The following is a 21,823-nucleotide window of genomic DNA, read 5'->3' on the forward strand; positions in this document are numbered from 1 at the left end:
GCTGGTACCCTCACCCACAACCCTCTGCAGGTACCCTCTATCCCTCTCTGCAGCACACCTCCCACCCGAGACAACTTTATTTTTGCCCTGTAACACTTTGATGAGCTACTATATATTTATCATCTGTCCCTCCTTCCCCCAAACCAGGACATACGTTCCTCGAGAGAAAGACTTTGTTTCAGTCCCTGATGTGGCCCCAATGCCTAGAACAGTGCCTGGAACAACAAATACTTGCCAAATGATAACTGAGTAAACGTAAAATGTTGGAGGTGACCGTTTTGGGGGAGTGGCGGCGGCAGTGTCAGGCTTAGCAGCAAGTGTTAGGGGTAGACTGTAACTCCTCGAAATATCTTAGTGCTCCCACGACATCTGAATACGTCCCCTGGACAGGGTTCTCTGATGGTAACAGGAGATACAAAGTCTTTCTTCTGGGGATTTCATGAATGCTCTGTCCTGGGGGTTCACTGAGCAAACACCTACTACTGAGCCTAGAGACACAGAGCTTCCAACTCAGCTCCTCTGCAGCATGGGCACAGGACAAACCAACACCAAAACTGGCTTTCAGAGCATAAACAGAGAGGCTTTCCATTTCCAGCAAAACAACAGCCCCCATGCCCTGAAAGAGCTCTTGATATAAAACCTCGAGAAATGCTTTTAAATGCATTGCTGAGCTCTGCAAGAAATCACAAGGGGCTAAAAATGAAGAGCAGGATGATAACCAGAGCAGTGAGCTGAAGGCTCTGCGGCCCTGGGGACACGGGAAGAGCTGCCCGGAGACAGAAGGCAAAGACGCTGGTCTGAGCAAGGTGGAGCATGGGCAGGGCCTTCCCTCCAGAGCAGCACACCCCAGGAGGACAGCACCGTCAGAGGAAGGGAAGAGAGCCCCTCTGCCCTGCCAGGGGACCTCAGCTGCCATCTCGGGACCCACAGCCAGTCTGTCCACACGGGGGTGGGGTTCCAATCTCACCACCTCTGGGGCCCGGAGTCCCTGCTCATCGTGAGTCTCAGGCCAGCAGCAAACAGTTCTCCAGGAGCGGGGCGGCCAGAGCTGGCAAACAATGTCGGATGCCCCGGCGAATGAAACGTTTGAGGTATGCTTACACCCAAACAGTACGGCGGCTTAATCTGAATTCAAAGTGAACCTGGCATCCTGGATTTAGGAGGGACTCTCACTAAATGCCCGTGGAGAGATGCCCACAAAGCATGAACTCGGTGTCCATTGTGTCCAAAGCACAGAAGGGAAGAAGCTGCCACGGGTAAGAATCAGAAGAAATGATAAATGACAAAGTCTGATGGTTCTCCAAACCCAGCGTCACCAGATACAGAACCCAAGAAAGAGAAGCCACTGAAAATATAAGCAAGAAAAATATCCCATCAACGAGACCCAGAAAGCGCTGGTATAAGTAGAAAAGAAATTTAAGCCCAGACCCAAAACAGCAAAGACTCTCTAAAGAGCAAAAAGATCCTAAAAGAGAAAGGAAGACTATAACACTTAATTAAAAACAAAAGGTCAGTGCGCTGCTCCTGCTTCCAAGAATCAGAAGTGCTATCCAATAATTCCTAACCACAAGTACCAGCAAGTTCAGTGTCTACTATAAAATATGCATAATACGTAATGGATGTGCTACAACATGCAGAGCACCACCTCCTCTGTCCTAAGTGTCTCTGTAAGCGCGGTGCAAATACATTTCAAGTTCCTCATGAAATTATGAGGTGTGACTTTAGTAACTTTATCACCTTTATTGCGTGAGTTAGTTTATAGAAACTTCTCATGCTGTTGGTAGTTTGGCTAAAACACATTTTCAACATTACAAAAATTTTTCTTCCTACAAAATGACAGCCAAGCAGGGCAGTCGACTTCTGAGGGTCCCTGCCATAACGGCGCCCACCAACCCACTTGTTCCAGGAAATACGTGGCCACAACATGCCCTCTGCTCCAACACTGAACAACTCCTCCTCTTGAAGGAAACAATTCTGTGAAATGTCCCCACACTGCTTGCTCACTTGCCTCCCCCACAGCAAACCAACCAGTGTGTCAGGGGTCTCAGAGGCAGACCAGCCGCAACTGCTGCTCCCTCGAGCATTTCCAGAAGGAAGCTCTGCCGCCTGGCCGGGGACCCCTCTTCTGGGAGCTACAGCTCTCCCCAGCTCTGCAGCTGCTGCATGTGAAATCAGCATAACGGCTGCATCACTCATCCCCACGCCCCCCGCCAGGTGCTCTCCAGAGGGACACCTGGTAAGAATGGGTGTGCACACCTGCGAATGAGAGCAAATGGTCACTATTATTTATGTTCTATCTAATTGTATCATTTTTTTAAATATCAAGCAACTGGATTTCCTTTAAAAACATTAGCGTTCCTCTAAATGTTGACACAGTTCCCACTCAGTGGACACATGTAAAGCCTACCATACGCACGCTCACTTTCTGCAAAGGGAACGCGCACCTGCATGGCCGACACCAGCGGTGACATGTGTGTGGTCCGTGATGTGATGGGAACGGCACTTCACCTCTGGGGGCTCTCTCCCCAAAAACATAAACCCAGGCTAAACTTCAGAAAAACGTCAGACAAACCCTACCTGGGGGACAGTCTACAAAGTACCTGATCTGCCCTCCTTAAAACTGACATAAGGATTAAACACAAGGAAACGTGACAGTCATGGCCAAATGGAGCTTTGGGAGACATCCCAAACTCGTTGTCATGTGGTCCCTGGATGGCGTCCTGGAACAGAAACAAAGCATCAGGGAAACTAAGGAAATCAAATACAGTATGGACTCTAGCAAACTGTACTGTACGGATGCTGGTTCATCCCTGCAACGACACAGCGCACAGGTGTGCGGGGCGCACAGGAACTCTCCAGCAGCTTCACAGCTTCCCTGCAAATCTAATACTATTCTAAAAATACTTTTTAAAAATGCTTAGAAATTATAAAATTAAAAATTTCAGGATTTATAAACATTTAATTAAAATCCTAAGTCCAACATAGTAGATTCTCCGAATACTCACAAACTAAAGATCAGACATTAACACACAGGACACAGTAATAATGGGAAACAACTGCCAAGTCCCTCCACCATGTCTGTGGTTCAAAAGGCTAACAGATCCAGGGCTCAGTGGACTGGTGCCGATGACACTCCCCACCTGAGCCACCAGGAGAGACGGGCACTATGTGGAAAAAACCTGTGCAAAGGCACCAAGGCAGGGAGCTTCCAGGTCCAAGGGAGGAAAGCAGAAAAGAAGAGCTGCCTGGTCCTCCCCCTCCTACAGGGGTAGCTGGGGGCCTGAGGAGCTGCAGGGGAGGGGCACACCTACACTGGCCTGTGAATGGACTCTGGTGACCAGCCAGGAAATAGCACCTGTGTCCTCCTCAGGTAAGAGAATGCCATCCATAGCTTCCAGCTATCTTTACAACAACTGGCACTTAAAGGAAGGAAAAACAGGACTGAATCAGCAGCCATGAAAGGACCGGGGCAAGTGGTCTAGGTGGAGCAGTCACCAGATTACTTTGTGATTAATGTGCTCAAGAAATTGATTACAAACTAATCTCCACAAATAACTTGACATTAGAAAAAATGGAAATTCTAGGATCAAACAGGACTATGATTAAAATTAAACTGGGAAACAAGGAAAGGCAGGTCTGAGAGCAAATGAGAAAGAGCTGGGACGATGAGCTCCTTGGAAGCCACATGAGAAGAACATGCTGGCTGAAGCTCAGAGAACCCAGGATGAAAAACAGAGGGAAGTGCCCAAGGGCACAGAACATGCACAACCGTCCACGTGGCTGAGGAGAGCCCAGTAAGAGGAGCACACAGAGAGGGGTGCAGGCCACACTGAAGAGGTCCTAGCCAGTCTTTTCTGAAACTGCAACGAATGTCAGCCAAAGAACATCAGGAACCCCCAAGCAAAGTCGAGACAGAAGTCCAGATGCATGTGGTGGGGGCCCCCCGCAGGGGGCCAGGACACAGGTGCTCACTGCGGCCGACAAGCGTGTATGCAACAGTCACACTCCGATCAACCCAGGATGCCCGTACCCCAAGGCCGTGGGAGCCAGGCCCCTCGCAATGTGAGGAGGTGCCCGGACCCTGCTGCGCTACCGAGCCTAGAGTTGCCAGCACCCAGAGGCAGAAGTAAATACAGGTGTGTGGGCCTAAGAGTCCAAATAAGCGAATCTGCAGGGAGAAGAGAAAGCACTGGCTTACACTGAACAGTAAGCAATACTGGGTGAGGGACAGAAGTGGGAAGGCGACAATTTGGTGACCATCATATTAACAACGGAGCCACAACAATCAGTGGAGGCTCAAGCCACTGGCAGTCCAAGGAGGAAATGGACATTGACAACATCTCAAAGTACTTTCCCTGAAAAGATTAATTACAAGGAGTAAGAGAGTAACTGACAATGATGACAGCACCTCCGCCAAGTGATCAGAGTCCGTTTGACCCGTGAGGGCCCCACGTGATGAGCTCCGGGAGGCTCCTTGGAAAAGGCAGACGGCTGAAGCCCAGTCCTGGGCAAAGAGCAAACAGAACCAAACTGAGGGACGTTCAGACACTGCCTGTCCTGTCATCCTCAGAAGTGTCATGGAATACCTGAGGAAAAGGCGCAAATTCCTTGATACATACAACTTTCCCAAGGAAGGACAGGATACTGAATATTCCATATTTAGTAAAGAAACTGAATCTACACTGTAGAATGTTCCAGTGGAGCTCCATCCTTGCACACACTGAAGGAAGAGGTAATGCTCATCTTATGCAAATTCTCAGGGAGCAAAAATGACGATCCCACCTCAACTCAGTGTTGGGTGTCCGCGTGATGTGGACAACATGTGTTGATGACTCCTGGGAGTGTGTCACAGCAAAGGGAAATTATCATCCAGTTTCTCAAGAATATAGGTACAAAAATCCTAAATTAAATACATGAACTGGGTCAGCTACATACAAAGAGGATACACAAAGTGGGACTCCATGAAATCAAGGCTGGCCTCACAGTGTAACTGACCACATGAATAGAAAAAGGAGGGCAGCCTGGGTGGCTCCGCGGTTTAGCGCCGCCTTCAGCCCAGGGCCTGACCCTGGGTCCTGGGATCGAGTCCCACGTCGGGCTCCCTGCATGGAGCCTGCTTCTCCTTCTGCCTGTCTCTCTCTCTCTCTCTCTCTCTCTCTCTCTCTGTGTGTCTCTCATGAATAAATAAAATCTTTAAAAAAGAAAAAGGAGAAAAAAAATCATGTAGAGCAGACAAGTGATAAAAAAAATACCCAATTTTGTGACCAAAATTCAACTACTGATAAAATGGAACTTCCTTAAGTTCTTAAAGAATATCTACATCAACCTAGAGCAAACGTAACCCTAGTGGTGAATTACTGAGAACTTCCTCCATGAGAGCAGAAGCAGACTGGGACAGCCACCTGTACCTCCTACTCACCCGTGAACTAGAGACCCACCAAGGCAGGGGAAGAAAAGGCAGTGTACAGATTAGAGAGAAACCAGCTGTCTACTTGCTAGCACGCATTTTTCTTTCTCTTTACATGCTGGGACTTTTAAACATCCACCTTCCATATAGAGGTAATTCTGACAGTCCCCACATGTCCCACAATTGTCATTATGATGGCCAGGGCTGGGGGTCACCTGGGAGTTGACTGGTTTTGAGCGGGGCCACCCAGAGGGCCCACCCACGTCAAGAACACCCTCCGTGGTGTGGCAGGCTGTCCACCACAGACGAGCCCCCCCTGAGCCTGTCTATGCTGTTGCACGTGCCCTACCTGTGGTCGATAGTGGAGCTCGGCCACTCAAGTCATCTGAGGCCCCCTCCCCACTGGGGTCATAGCTGCAAGCCAAATTCCTTGCTTACATTTAGAAAAACTAAGTAATTTAGAGAGGAAGCTTTGTATCAGTCACACAAATGGAAAGCCAGCACCGCTCATCAAACAGAGAGCATAAGAAAAAGTTACTAATCATTACCACCTATCAGTGACTCCAAAATCTGAGCTTGCAGCCTACGGTTTCCTTGTCTAAAAGTGAGGTCATCTAAAATAACAGAGATGTTAAAGCTCTATTATTAGTAAGTCAACACACTGACATAATCAGATGACTTTTTTTTTTTTAACTTAAAAGGGTAAAAATTTCTCACTAGGTAATTTACTATGTATCTCCTGTGTGCACACACCTCAAAGCCCAAAGCACTAGTGCTTTGGACCAACAAGCATGGGGGAGACAGAAGTGGCCGCCCTCGAGGCTGCGGCAAGAGAGGGGGCTCCCTGGAAGCCAGGACTCCCATGTCCCAGGGCCTGGCCGGGTTCCTGGGTAGTGGGAGCCACCGTTCAGGGCCACAGGGGTGGGCCTGGCACCACAGGCTGTGCACACAAGCATGAGGCTTTGGCAAGACAGAGGGGCGCCGACCCAAGTCTCATGGTGGCTGCTGGGACCAAGGTGGGAGTCATGAGGGCTTGTGCACCAGGCTCAGCAGGACCTTGGTGAGCATCCACTGCAGAGCAGGAACCACCTGCAAGCACAGGGAGAGGCCAGCCCAGCCCCCAGACACTACCACCGCTGCCACCCACACTTACACACCCACATCAGTCACAAAGAAGTAGTGTGCAAACATGCTAATGTGGGTACTGCTGAGTGATAGCCTCATGGTTTTATGTACTTCCCCAAATTCCAACATCGTATACACTCACTTTCAAAACAACCAGAAGAACTTCTATTAAAGAACATGCCAAGTATCTCAAGTAAGAGAGCAAGCAACGGGATATACTCGGACATCCAATCAGTGCTTCAAGCAATTTGCAAGCATCACAGAATTATAGGAATGCAAAAATATTTAAGATTTAAACTTATCTAAATGTTGGCTGCTCAGCTTGGCGATCTAATTTAAATGTAATCTTTTCACACATCTGCCAATAACAACCCCCCAACCACAGCTGATGCAGAAATGGATCGTGTCCTTAGTCTTCCACTGACGTCAGGATTCCTGGAGAAGTCTCTCCCTCATCTGCTGGCTTCCACAATACAACTCACGAGTATCCATCCCCTCAGTTCATGGAATTTTGCCTAAAATGACCCTCCACAAATGATCCTGGAAACCAATAATTCACTAAAAAGGTATGGAAACCAGAGAAGACGATCAATAACACAGTCGGAGCCTCCTGAGCTCTGCCTCACCCTGGCCCAGCTGCGCACCCCACCCCTGCACTCTCCCACCTGCTCTGCCGACCCCCAGTAGGAACGTTCGCTTTCATCCTTTATGGATGGACGTAGCATAAGGAGTAAGGCAATACCCCAAGTACAATTTGACACTGAAGACACGTTGACAAGAGCTAAAGAGCAGATGGTACGTTGCGATCAAGATAACATGCTGACGAAGAAGGCTGCCTGCGACACGCCTCCCCAGGGCAGCCCACTACACGCCACCCTGCGGAGGGAGGAGCTGTATCAGCTTTAGACATGACCGTGAGGGGAAGAAAGAATTACTTCAATGAAAAGGAATCTCCTTCACTGAAAGAGGCAAAAAAACCCACAAAAGCTACTTTTCAGAGCCGTGACCCAGGTGCCATTCACGGGGGCCCACAGCAGACAGCTTCACCTGGCTTCAGAATCCCACCTGTGTGAATTTATGGAAGATGCGGTCACTCTGGTGCGCTCCGATTGTGACTTCTGGGAGATAGATAGGAATGGTTGTGTAATTCAGCACCTCCAGCTTATTCTGAACCCTACAAAATAAGACAAATAGAGATCTCATTAAACCATCAAAATAAATATAACAAAATAAGCTGTAAGGGTAATTAGAAAAAAAAAATCATACATCCAAATAAATAACATTCACCCCCAGGGCAGTCCTCTAGACGCAAACCTTCATCCCAAAGACCGTGAGGTCTGTGTGCAGCTGCTTTTCTGAAGCGACCTTCAGAACCTGAGGAGAGTTTTCCAAAAGCCTGAGCAGACAGAGAGGATCACCTTTTGGGAATGGGTGAGGTTTGGAAGAATAAAAAAGGAGCCACGCTGTGTTTTAAACACAGGAATGGCACAAATAAAACACTAAACCCAACGCCATCCACAACAGTGTCATGCACATAGTGCGCCCTCATTACAAACATGCAAAATTTATGAATCTCCAGGGAAAGGCAGCAAGAGACTCTGGTCCCTCCAGATTTACCACGCAGCTTCTTGCTGTCCTGCCTGAAAGATTCCAGGAGGAGAAGGGCCACGGAGAAGTCAGGAGCATAGGGTGGGGCAGGCCCACACAGGACGGCCGGGCGTACCCGCGGCCTGTAAAGGTCTAACTCTCTGCCTTGTTTGGCACTGACAAATACAAATCATAGGATATGCTCCTTGTTTCACCACTTTATTTTGCTCAACTCTAAAATATTTATACTGTGTTACAACTGCTTATTTCAAATTAAGTTTAGTCTGAATATGACCACTATACTTGAAGATGAAAAACATTTTGGGGGCTTTTAGAAAGAAACACTTAAATAAAGTCTCCTTTCTTTAGGGTTCAAAACAAAGCAAATAATTATTTTAAATGACCACTTTCCCATTAATGAGTTATAATGGCAGAAGATGTTTCTGTTTACAATGGCCCAAATGGAAGTTCTTTAAAAGCATCTGGCTTTCAGCTACTTTGATGATAAAGAGTCCAAACCCACGTAAACCCCAAGCTAGTGCCCACTGGCACCCGGAGCAGACTGCCGTGGTCAGAACGTCCCATCCCATCGGGGCCTGGGCTCCTGGGGCCCTCTCCTACCGAGAACCTGCGGCAGGCCCAACAAGAGCAATGGGCAGGAAAAGGTACATCCTGAGTGTCACCAGTACAAACTGTCACACACGGACTAATACTTTGGTAACAAGTATCACCCAAGGAAATGCAAACCTGCTATCTTCCCAAGCGTATCTATGTGGGCACCCAAGTGGCTACAACATATCGACTCCAAGAGGAGGACTCTTTCTCAGCCCTCCTAGTAAGTTGTTTACACTAGATCTTTGTAGGCTACTGTAGATAATGCACAAATACACATTTCTTTATTTTTAACAAATTATTCTTACTGTTTTGTAAAGATGATTTTTCAAGTGATATCACAATAAACCATTTCCACTAAAATGAAATTAATGTATTTGAACGTTAACAAATATCGAGGTGGAGGATTTGGTTTTCTCAATAGTGTGAAAAACCCACAGAATTCTGGAAAATCTGAAAGGCATTGTTGGCCTAGGAGCTGGTCCACAATATGCAGAGCAACAGTGCCATCTATGCCTCATCCGGCTGAAGTACAGTCTACACGAAACCTCCCCCCCAAAACAGTGCATCTTTCAACAAATAGGTTTCCAACTGTTTTCGAACATTAAAAAAAAAAAAAAAAAAAAAAAAATCTGCAACTGTCTATAACTTATTTAAACTTGGCTAAGCTGCTCCGTCAATTTGTCACCATGAACTTAAGCAGTGACTATCAGGATGAGCCTATGGTGTTATGTCTCCCGTAAATCCCAAAAGTCATAACCTCCCATCAACGAGATTTACTCTAGATTGACGATAAGTAAGGAACAGAGACGATGGGAAGCACTTTATGACCCAGGGAGCAAAAAGCGGAGAAAGAAAACATCCCGTTCACAAAGCACTTAGTCTAATTGAGAAGAATTCAGAAACTGGCTGAGGATAATATATCCTCTTAACATCATAAGCCAAAGTGCCCAAAGAAGATGATGAAGAGTAGTGCAGCTTGATTTACAACACAAGGCGGTGTGCCACATATTCTAAAAGAATGAGGCAGGAAAAGACAGAAAAAATACCTAGTAAATTATGTTTTATGGCTCACACTGGTTCCCAATTAACAGAATGTCTATCCCTGCTCTAAACCATGTCTACAGTCTATCTGTTGGCTTGTCCTGAACTGCAAAGCTCTGTCCGAACCCTACACTCTGATACTAGATTCACATCCCACTGGCTTGGCACTACTGGGATTTCCTACTACAAGGACCCTGTGTCCCCGAGTCACAGGAAGCAGAAGTGTCTGTGATGAAGCAAATGGGGTGAGCAGGAGGGCGGCCCAGGCGCTGGGGAAGCAGGAGGAAGGGGCTCGGAGCCCTGCACACGTGGAGCCCTGCCTCGGGATCACAGTCCCCAACACAGGAATGGAGGTGAGCATGGCGGGCGCCAGCCAGTAAGTCATGGGGTATGCATATGGACACAAAATGCTACCAGCTTGACAAATACAGTTACTGTCTCTTAGCATAAGCTCACACACACTTAATTATACACCGGCATACGTAACTGAGATGGAACAAAAATGCACTAAACCAGTAATTTGGTCAGGTTCTAGACAAAATGAGTATAACTAGTAAATGGGATGTTTACAGTAATTATCTTAGAAAATTGGTCATAATTTTCATGTGAGTCCCCAAATTAAGAAATGACACTCACATGAAAATAAACACAATTACCGTTCCACACTGTTATGAAATATCCGGGGGGCAGGGGAGCAAGAGATGGGGAGAAGGAGTGATAGGCCATTTATAGCAAAATAAATCAGAACAGTGAATTGGATGCTGTCATCTGTAAACTTCAAGGGAATTATTGAATCTTTCTCCAGACAAAAACGCAACTAAGTGATTACCAAAATCATGATCTGAAGACACCATTTTGGACACAGTCTGGAATCAAATGAACACGACCCTGATATCGGTGGAATAAGTCACCAGGCCCTGGCCCAGCACCTGGCCTCAGTGGGACAGCAGGGCATGAAGCCAGCCACGTCCTCACATGCTGCCTGACGTCTGTGTCCAGCCGTCGCTGATGCCAACCAGAATTGCAAATAAAGCAGGGAGAAGTTAAGACAAGGTATTCAGGGGGGAAAGGCTTAGACATAAACTAGGATTTTTAGATAATTACCAGGCAGGTAGAGGAGGTAACAGATTCAAGAGGTAGAACCAGATGATCAGGATTCTGAACTACTCAGAAATGAAATTTGGATTCACAACTAAATGACGGCAGGCCACAGAAGGATCCAGAGTGAAGGGAAAACAGGGCCACTGTGACATTTTTATGAAAATTAACCTGGTGGGTGTGTGCACACAGGACGAGAAGGAGTAAGAAATAATAGATGGCAGGAATAAATATCAAGAATGAGGGAACCAGGGGCATGTGGGTGGCTCAGTCGGTTGGGCATCTGCCCTCTGCTCAGGTCATGATCCCCGGGTCCTGAGATGGAGCCCCACACTGGGCTCCCTGCTCAGCAGGGAGCCTGCTTCTCCCTCTCCCTCTACCTGCTGCCTCCCTGCTTGTGTGCGCACATACATGCTCTGTCGAATTAAAAAAAAAAAAAGTTAAAAGAAAAAAAGAATGAAAGGATTAAACCCCAAGGACAGCAAAAGTCATGAAAGAAAAGGACAAGGTGTGAAATCACCAGGGACAAGCACACAGACCTTAGTGTGTCACTTAGGGTGTGTGGTAAGGGGGCCGTCAGGCAAAAGGAGGGTCCTGGCAGCATGACAGCTGAAGGAGGAGGGGACAACCCCGCCAGGATCCTAGCCTGAGCCACCGAGAGGAAGGGAGGCGGCATGGTTTGTGCTCAGGACCACAGGGAGGCTCATGTTGGCCGCTCCCCACCCGTGGCAGGTCCGTGCTCCTGAGCCGTGGCTTCCACACCTGTAAAGTGAGGGAAGCCCCCACCAGGCAGCAGTGCTGTGGCCTCAGGAAAACGTTTCTGGAACAGCTTCTGGGTCCAGTGCTGACACTGTAACTTGATTCAGGCTAACACCTCGAGGCTTCAGACCTAGAGGAAGACACTACACAGCAGCTAAAACAAAGGACACAGGGTTCTCAGCAAGGTTTAGAATGAGACGATGCATACTCTGTTTACATAAGTTCACAAAAACATTTACACATATAGGCATCTAAACAAAAAAAGTTTACCAGTTTTTAAAAACAGAGACTTCCAGTTTCAGCTCCAACAAGAGCTTGAAGGCCATCACTCCTATCCTTACAACAACAAAATATCCCTGAAAATCAATTACTTGTCCTGGAAGAAGAGTGGCGACGCATTGGCAGATGATGGCACCTGGATGGAAGGGAGGAAGCGGGAACGCTCTGCTCTGCTCACCCCGTGAGGCGGCAGGGCCATCGGAAAGCGGATGGAGACAAGCTGCAAATGCACCCCGGGGGCCCCAGAGCTACGACAACACGAGGCAGGCACTTGGTCTGCTAGGAGGGGAGAGAACATGGAATCACACTGAATGTTCTGTTACAACAGAGAAGGCAGAAAAAAGGAGGAAAAGAAAACAAAGCACAAAGGCTACAAACGGAAAAGAGTGACAGACACCGTAAACGTTAATCCACATGTATCAACGTTCTTTTTAAAAGCGAACCGTCCAAACATAGCAATTAAAGGAGAGAGGCTGTCAGAACAGATAAAAACATGAGACCCGGATCAACACTGGCTACAAGGAACCCACGGTAAACAAGACTCAGGTCGAAGGAAAGGGGTGGAGGAAGACGCCTACACCAACCAAAGCTGGAACAGAGGCAAGCGTGCAGACACAGGGACTGCAGAATGAGAACAATCACCGGGCACGAAGCAGGGCATGCCGCAGTGAGAAAACGGTCAGTCCTCCACGAAGACACAACCGCTGCAAGCACCTGAGAGCAGAGCATCAAACTATAGGAGGCAAAAACAGGAGCCGGCACGCAAGGGGCTGACGTGCTGCTGTGGCTGGGGAGCTCGCCGCCCCCTCCCCGGTGGACAGACCCCTGTGAGCAGAGAAGCCGGGGAGACATGGATGAGCTGACACCCCCATCACGCAGCCTGGTGCCCCCGACACTGACACCTCCTCGTTCCACTCAACAGCAGGACGCACGTTTTTCCTAAGTTCAACTGGATCACGAATCTGCACGGAATACACTCCCAGCCACGTAAAGCCCCTGCACCAGTGCAAATGAGCAGAAATCACACGCTGCTTGTACTCAGATCACAATTGGGACTAGACTGGAGGGTGGCCGACAGCACTGGGTGCACGCATGAGGACCTGAAATTGAGCATCAAGGCCTCTACCCTAGAGAACAAGGCTTCCTTCCTTGTTGAATGAATGAAGCCTAAAGAAAGCAGGTTAGTAAAATAAGAACTAGAGCAGAAATCAGGTAGACTGAAAACAGAAAAATAGAGAAATCCAATAAAACAAAAAGCTGGTTTTTTAAAAAGGTCAATAAATATATCTTTTTTTTTTTAATTTTTTTTTATTTATGATAGTCAGAGAGAGAGAGAGAGAGAGGCAGAGACACAGGTAGAGGGAGAAGCAGGCTCCATGCACCGGGAGCCCGACGTGGGATTCGATCCCGGGTCTCCAGGATCGCTCCCTGGGCCAAAGGCAGGCGCCAAACCGCTGCGCCACCCAGGGATCCCTAAAAAAGGTCAATAAATATAAATACAAATTCACAAATGAAAAATAGGCAAAAAAATATAAACTGAAGTTCATGTTCATAGAATGCAAAGTAAAGCAAACACTTATCTTTTGTGTCAAAATCACAAAATTTCCATTAGCTTTTTGTTTGCACTACACAGTTAGTCTATGACGTCCAGAGGATGGTCAAGCTCGCAGACTGGTGTGCGTTTTCCGGAGAACAGTTCTCCAACACACGGAGGGCTGTACAGTGTGTTTATACGACCGCACCCAGTTCACCCCGCTTTTACTCCCAACGGGGAGCAAGACCACGTGCAATGTGCTGGAACCACAGGTGACCGGACCGATCCTGGACCTGTGTGAGTGGGTGTGACTCCCACCTCTCATGCACTGAGCTCAACCACCTTTTCTGTGTTCTCCACCTAGCCTCACCCACATTCAATCTCTCACCATCACACTCATTCGCTTTTGTATGGTTCTCCGCTCTCCTGCCCTCTCCTACCCGCTGATCCTCTTCAAATGCACAGCTCTGCCCACTGCCTGAGGGCACTGGGGCAGCAGAGGGCGGGAAGGGGTGCTCCCTCCACTGGACATCAGGCCCACTGCCCTGCCCTGCTATCCACAGCACACTTCCAGGCCGGCCCTCCCCACGCCAAGGCCCAGACATTTCGTACCTGTCCTCCTCCAATATGGCTTCCTCAAACCTCCAATATGCCCTTCCCCACCCCCACTGCCCCTCGTGGATGATGACCCACTTTCCATCACCATGAAGACAGAGGCAGCCATCAGAGAAGTCCCACACGCCTAAGGTATATCCCCGTCACCCAGGCCCTGGTCACACCCTTCCTCCACCCCGTCAGAAGCATGGACGGCCACGGAGCACGAGGCCACACCTTCAGAGGCCACTCACAGCCTTCCCCCAGGAACCCTCCTTCCCTTTCTGCATCAAACCCCACCCTACAACCATAGGATCCTTCCCATGAAATATCCTATTTCTTCCATCTCCAGCATAAATCAAAAACTGCTAAAAATAAGTAAAATTTTAGGTCTTACTTTTAAAAACTAAAGCAATAGGTTCAACATGAGAAATTATCCCATCTCAAGCACAGGATATGGCTTCTATATATGCTGACATTAGGGTGCATCGAGTACAGAAAAATAAGTGCAGTAGTTATCAAAAGAAAAGCTGTGAGCTAGCAAAATATCCAGTGCAGAGGAAGGTGGCACTTGGGGCCCAGCTCTGCCAGAGATCATCCATGGGCTCGACACCCAGACTGGTGCTCCTCAAAACGGATGTGGCCCGGCCACTGTGTGCCCAGCATGGCAAGGGCAGAGGCCAATGCTGAGCCTCCAGCACAGCTTATCTTTGGAGACAAAGGGGGAAGTCAGTACCATGGGTCCCACCCTTCATGGAGGGGCAGACACAGACCCTCACAGGATGCTTACATTTCCTGGGTCTAGATTCGCCTTCCTGCCCGAGACATTTCTGCCAGAAGCCCAGCTCACGTGCACACAGAAGGCCTTTCCACTGTCCTAAATAGAGCAGGCCTGAGACCGCGGTCCCCCTGGGCTGGTATCTACTAAACACTGCCCTAAGGCGGGGGCACTGCACACCAGGCACCAGGGTACAGTGGGATTCATGGGGGTCAGGAACGTGCATAGCTGCTAAGGCAGAAGGTGCCAGCATGACTAGCACTCAATAGAAACTCTGGGTGCCGAGCATCTGATGGGCCCCGTGGGCAGAAATACCGCCCATGCCCATGTGTTCAGCACTGCTTTTCTCGTGAACGAAGCAGCTCATTTGGCATGTCCCTCATGGAGGGAGGGAGCATCGTGGTCCGCGCGTGGACTGCTCCACATTTGCCGTGTCCTTCTCCTCATGGACCAGCTATGAATCCTTGCTGATCCCCTGCGCCATGAGCACAGCTAACGTTGTGATTTCCGAGTCCTTCCTGTGACTTCTCAAGTGTGGGGTTGGGTTCAGGGACCTCAAAACACATGGTGTACTGGGTTGAGTAGTGTCCCCCCAAAGTTCATGTGCACTTGGAACCTGTGACCGTGATCTTATTTGGAAACAGGGCCTTTGCAGAGAGAAGTTAAAATGTGATCACAGGGGACTGGCCTGAGTCCTAATCCTGTGACTACTGAATTTATAGGATGAGAGGAATGTAGACAGAGACAGTCATACAGGGGAGAAGGCCATGTGAGGACAGAGGCAGAGTGTGAGTGACATAGCCACGCGCTGAGGAACGCGGAGGGAGGATCACCAGCAGCCACAGGAAGCTGGAAGAGGCAGGAAGGACTCTTCCTAGAACCTGAAGAGCAGGGTGGCCCTGCCAACACCTTCATTTTGGGCTTCTGGACTCCAGAGCCAGGAGAATAAACTTCCATTGTTTTTAGTGCCCCCGGTGTGTGGCTACTAGTCATGGCAGCCCGAGGGCACTCATACACACGGTCATCAGCATAGTGTGGCCCTGACCAAGGGATGCGTTTCATGGCATGGGAAGTGTGACGATGGCTCCAAGCACGTGACATTCACCGTCTTGACACAGCTGGCCGAACAGAACAGCGAATGTCCCTGGGAGGATGTCAGGCACTAGCTGGAGAGAGCACTTCGTTGTGTGCTTGCGAGAGGCGGGGTGCTGTCCGACCAGCTAACCAGCAGCAAGATTTAGAGCCCTCTCCCCACCACCCTGGGCCTGGAGGCTGGAGGACAAAGTGCCCAGAGAAGAGGAAAGTGGAAGTTATATTGGACTCTAAATCTGGAACATTGCTTGGTGTGTGGTGGACACAAACTTACCTGTTGAATTAATATTGGCAATCCATTAATTAGTTGTCAGACCACAGAATGCAAGAGACTGAAGGGAACAGGAGATACACCCCATTATTGGTGGCACTGTTAACATCTAACTTGAAAAAGAAATCCTTCAAACTTCTGTAAGTTTCTACAGCAGGCCAGGGCCTGTGCTCAAAAACCCAGCCCCTCGTCCCATCTGCGCGGCTCCCAACAGCATGGAACTTACAGCATCCGCAGATGGTGAAAAGTCCGGTCGTCCTGATCGAGCCACGGCCCTTTGTCATACTTGAGGTATTCGATATCCTCTATTACCTAAGACAGAGACAATTCCAGTTTTAATGCAGAGTCCCACTTCGGAAATTTAAATGAGACAGCATTTTAACACATCGTAAGCCACAAATATATAGCAGGAAGAATCACCACAGAAATCAAAAAGAAAAATTAGACAGATGGGCTTCAGTGAGAAATGGGACAGAGCGCTCACCCCCTGTGGGTGCTGGGCCCCCGGTGACACCGGGGTTGGGGGGTGGCACTGATCCTCAGCATGGGAACCCAGCTCAGGTGACCCCCGGTATGGGTGCCAGGTCCCAGGTGACCCTGGGGTTGGGGGGTGGCAATGACCCCCAGTGTGGGAGCCTGGCCCAGGTGACCCCCAGTGTGGCCCAGTTAACACACGAGTGGTGCAGAAACTACACGTGAGGCTGGGAGAAGCAGCACAGGACAAAAGAAGAATCAAGAAGGGGGGCACCAGTGTCAGTGACTAACTGCTCAATTCCTGCCCAGGGACTTCATTCTAGAACATAAGACCTAGCCACTGAAGGCAACAGAACAACAAGAAAATTGATGCACTTCCTAGAGAGATCTAATAACCTGTTTCCACACCCCCACCCCGCACCCTGCAGTCCTCCCAGAGGGGCTGCCCCCAAACATGCCAAACTCAGGATCCTCTCTTAGGTTTCAAGCATTTGATACATTCAGTTATGAACTCAAAACACAGCGTGGTCTTAGAGAGGGAACGTGTTCCTCTACTCAGACGCATGGCATCTGAACAGTCTGTCCAGGTGTAAAATAGTGTAAACACACACACGTTCAGGTCACAGCAACAAAAGCATGTGGAATAGTGTCATCCAAGCACAACAGGCCGGGTGCAGTCCTCAGTGCTGTCCCAAGGCCGCACCGGGACACGGACCTAAGCGAGGGCACTACTCTGTGGAGAAGACCTTCCTCGCAACATTCACCCCTTCCGCGCCGGGAGCTGACCGCCGCAGGTGTGCACCGCAGCAGTCACCTCTTCAGTCCTGCTCATACCACCACATAGGCCTCGATCCCAGATCATAAAACCAGTTATTTTCTTCTAGAATTTTTATACCTTTTGTTTTGCATTTTAGTAATTCATGATTAATATATATAAAAATGGGACCTTTTTTTTGTCTAATGGATGATCCATTGCCCCAATGACATTTAAGAAATAATTTTCTTCTACTTCGTTATTATCCTTCAAAGCACTGCCTTTACCAAAGTCAAGACAAACACACACTTGCACACACGTGTGCTGACACATGCACCTGTTTCCCACTCTCTGATCCATTCCATTAAGCTATTTATTAATTCCTGTGTTAACATCACAGCGCTTTCATTACCATGATTTTGGACTATGTTTCTGTACTGGGAAAGGCAAATGTTCCTTTCTTTTTCAAATTTTTTGGCTGTTATTCATTAAGTTCTCCTGAAAATTGCACTGAGATTGACTTGAATTTTACAAATGCACTTAATAATGTATCTTCTACAATTTTAGGATCTTAGAAACTGAATTATTTAAACGAAAATGAAAATCTCATGATGGGAGTGCAACAGGTTGGCTTAGTACCTCTTTTAGCTTATGAAATACAAACATTTCTAAGACCTGTAGGAGCAGAACCGGTCATACGATTTACAAGAACCTTATATACAAATTAAATTTAAGAACTATAAACTCTCCCACCAATTTCTTACCTTTTCTGCATCTTGAGCTTCCCTTGCACTATACTGTAAAACCTCACATTTCTCACTGTAAGAAAACACGAGAATTTAATGTAAATTTTGCAAGCTTAACGTAATGTAAATTTTGCAAGCTTTAACACATGACGTTAAAGTCTACCCCTATAAACACTAAGACTGCATTCTTAGGCTAGAACAATGTGCTGGACACATGCTGGCTCGTGTGGCTAGAATGGCTGAGGAGCACCTGCCAGCAGCAGAAACGTGGTGAGCAGGAGACCAGCGGCCAAGGGGGACACGGGGCACAGAAAGCAGTCAAGGGGGGCTGGAGGACCACCGCGGGGGACTTGAGCTGCTGGAATCCAGGAGACAAACCAACTGTGTCACGATGACCTGTTTCAACCCAACTCTGCAGCAGAAAGGCAGCAGCTCAGTTTCCTCAGTCCTTGGCCCTTAGTCTGGACACTGAAGAATCACAGGTAGGTCCCAAAAAGAAGGGGGCAGCAGGCTGCCATTTCCAGCATGCCTGCCCATTTCCCCCACCACGTGTGTACCACCATTCGGATGGTAGACTGCCCCCCCGGGAGAGGACTGGAAGCCAACAGATTGCTAAGTCTGCACCTGACAAATGAAGCAGGCTGCCTCTGCCACCACCTCCAGACCAGCCAGTGGGCGATCCCAGGCCACAACCCCGACAAGAGAGGCCGGCAAGGCTGCCCAGACCGGAGTCCCACTGGAAAGCCCATCACTGCAGAAATGTCTGACCCCCTTCCCACAGAGGGGACAGCGTAATGTCATGGACAGACGTCCCACAGACCATCTGCACGGCATAAACAAGGACGCTCCCTCTTTTAGGTGTCCTTACCACAGCACCTCCCTACTGATGGGCATCAGTCTATAGAGTCCAAGGCTTCACAAGCTGGGCTCAACCTCAACTCCCCATCTGCCCTCTGCAATGGTATCCAGCTTCAGCAGCCGGGAACCACCTTGCAGCCAGCCCCCAGGTTAATGAACTCGGTACCGCTGAAGTACCTGTATTAGCATCATTACCACCAACTCCTACTAAGCCCAAACTTCTGAGGAGCCGTGATTATAGATAAGCCTATATCCTACATTCAAAGGAAGCCATCCAACTAGGTAACCGTTTCTCATTGCAGCGGAGTCACTGCAACTCTGCATCAGTAAAGATACGTGAAAATGGTCAGAAACCATAAGCAGAATGACGATGGATCCATAAGGCCGGAAACGTGCGCTCACTGCACCCGCCTTCCAGCTGGAGTAAAAGCTACCCATCATTAGGGAACTCAGTGTATTTGCTCCTCAAGGGCCTGCGGCCTCCCACCGTCACTATGAGGAGAAAGGCACAAAGGTGATCTCCCTCTAAAGCCACACACGTCAGGATTAAACCAAGTGTGCAGAGGGCACAGGTTGGGGACACTCCTTGACAATCCAGGGAGGGCAGCTGGCATGGAAACGTTATTGTCTATCACACAGCAATGGAGACGCCCAGAATCGATGTGGCTCCCTGGCATAGCAGTCACAGGTCAGGAAAGCAGTGATAGGTACCTCCAGCACAGCGATCGGCACATTTCCGAAGCCCCCACCAGGCGCTGCATGGGGTGGACAAGGGGACAAAGATGGGGCTTCTGCTGACAGAATTTGAGATTCCAGACCATCGACTGCAAACCTACAGAGCCAATTTCAAAGCCTAATGTTTCCATCTTCCGTGTGACTCAATTCAATGAACTTTTATTTTCTGTGTGCTTATAATGAGCAGCATCCCATGCCAAATGTCCCAGTAACAAACCGACAGAGGACACAGGACAAAGCAAATCCTCCTGTTGGGTCGCGCTCGCCTCTCGCTCCTACTGGTTTGTGAAGGAGGCCGGAACAAAGAGGGTGGCCAACAAGGGTCTCAGATTTGGGGACATCGGCAAGGCCTAAGGAGCAACTCAAAACCGACTGACGCCCCAGACCCACCTGTCCCAGGAACCACCAGGTCTCTGGGAACCGCGGTGCTGATGGCGACATTTACAGACAGAGCAAAGTAAACGTCTTCATGAGTGATGCACCGATGTCTGCTAAACCGAGCTATCGCTCAAACTTACTTACAACACATTCAGAATCAGGTAATGAGGATAAAAACACGTTCTCCGACAATTTTAAGCGTCAATGTTGACATGGCCAGAAAATACCAGAAAATTCCTCTGGTAGCTCACTCTGCCTCCTAAAATCTCACCAATGCTGACTTCGGCTAAAGCCTCACCGTTCTTCACGTGCTCACAAACGTCATGTAAAAAGACAATGATGCATTGCCATGTGTCCCGGTCATGAAAGAGCTCACACAGGTGAGGCCAGCTCAGGAGCAGACAGGCATCCAGAGCCTCCCAGACAGTGGCCACCAATCGTGTCCAGTAAATCCGCTCTACTTCAAATACTAACATTCAAGCTAAAAGCACTTCTCTTATTCAAAACAGAGGTCTGTTTTCTCTGTAAGTCTAAACCTCCTGACTCATGGTGGCATGAACGCCTGGACCTGAGAAACATCCAAACATCCTGGGAAGGAAGGAGGGGAGCTCTCTCCCCCAAAGTGTGAGCCTCTGCTTCTCATCCGAGCAGGAGGCACTGTACTACCAGGACTCAGCACAGGCCGTGAGGCCCCACGTGAACTCACAAGAACACAAAGCTCCAAAGAGCACTGCACATCCTCGGCACTGCCTGCCAATAAGGGCTCTGAACGCCGAGCGGGGGCCTCTCAGGGATGCAGGAGACACCCTGGCCTATATGATCAGGGCCTGAGGCCAGGACCGTGGGGAAGGACTGGATATCACCTCCCAGGCTAAGAGCATTTGCGACACTGTGCTGAAACTCATCAGGCTCAGTACGCTGAACCAGGATGGGTGCGCTGAGCGCACAGTGGCCGTTCCACCCACAGGAACTGTCATGTCAGGCACTGCCAAGCAATGATGTCCAAACTCTGTGCGTGATCCATGAGGTCCACACCCGAAGAAACACAAAGCACACATCGCCTGCCCTGACTTGTAAGGATCTGAACACTGCTTTGCTCCACTCCACGCAGGGATCAGCATCGCCAAACATGCTAGGCTGGGCCAGCCGGCCAGCACGATGGACACCAGCACCACTCTGGGCCTCGGAGAGGCGTACGGGAGCCAGGGCACACAGCACGTGAGGCTGCAGGGTGAACTCCCACTGCAAGTCAAGTCTTGGCAACCAAATGATGCAAGAGACGCTCAGGACGGCTGCTAAACACACTCTGTGACCAGGAAGCCCTTGAGGAGTTCTTGAAAATAACCGCAAAGTAAAGGAAAACCTCACCCTGACTGGCAAGTTGAACTTGGGCATTATTAGCTAGAAATTCTATTTGAGAATTTTTCAGTTGATGTTTTTGTAGTCAGAAGATCTCCAAGAGTTTTTGGAACCCACACGAGGGTCAATGAAAGCTGTTTCTTCTGCTTTTTCATGTATCTCTAGACATTCCCCTTAGCACAGATTTTAAAAAACTGACTTTTCCTGCACCTCTGGTCTTAAAGCAGTATACCAGGAAGATGGGCCTGCAGCGTCCTGCCCGTACTGCTGCCAGGTAACAGCTTATCACAAGAGAGAGGCAGTAATGTAAGCATCAATGCTTACGCGTAAAAAAACTTG

The 21,823-nt window shown here is 48.9% G+C and overlaps 1 protein-coding gene across 2 annotated transcripts in view; it reads right to left on the reverse strand.

Annotated features, from left to right (window-relative positions):
* NDUFA10 (NADH:ubiquinone oxidoreductase subunit A10) overlaps window positions 1–21,823 on the reverse strand; it is a 48,204-nt gene that overhangs the window by 13,468 nt on the left and 12,913 nt on the right. For both annotated transcript variants that reach the window (XM_038574386.1, XM_038574385.1), the window contains exons 7-9: window positions 18,173–18,227; window positions 16,407–16,492; window positions 7,598–7,706 (exon numbers count right to left, since the gene is read on the reverse strand). In XM_038574386.1, coding sequence (XP_038430314.1) covers window positions 7,598–7,706; window positions 16,407–16,492; window positions 18,173–18,227 — 250 coding nt within the window. The remainder of the gene's footprint in view (window positions 1–7,597; window positions 7,707–16,406; window positions 16,493–18,172; window positions 18,228–21,823) is intronic.

Source organism: Canis lupus, chromosome 25, assembly GCF_011100685.1.
Source record: "Canis lupus familiaris isolate Mischka breed German Shepherd chromosome 25, alternate assembly UU_Cfam_GSD_1.0, whole genome shotgun sequence".
Lineage (NCBI taxonomy): Eukaryota > Metazoa > Chordata > Mammalia > Carnivora > Canidae > Canis > Canis lupus.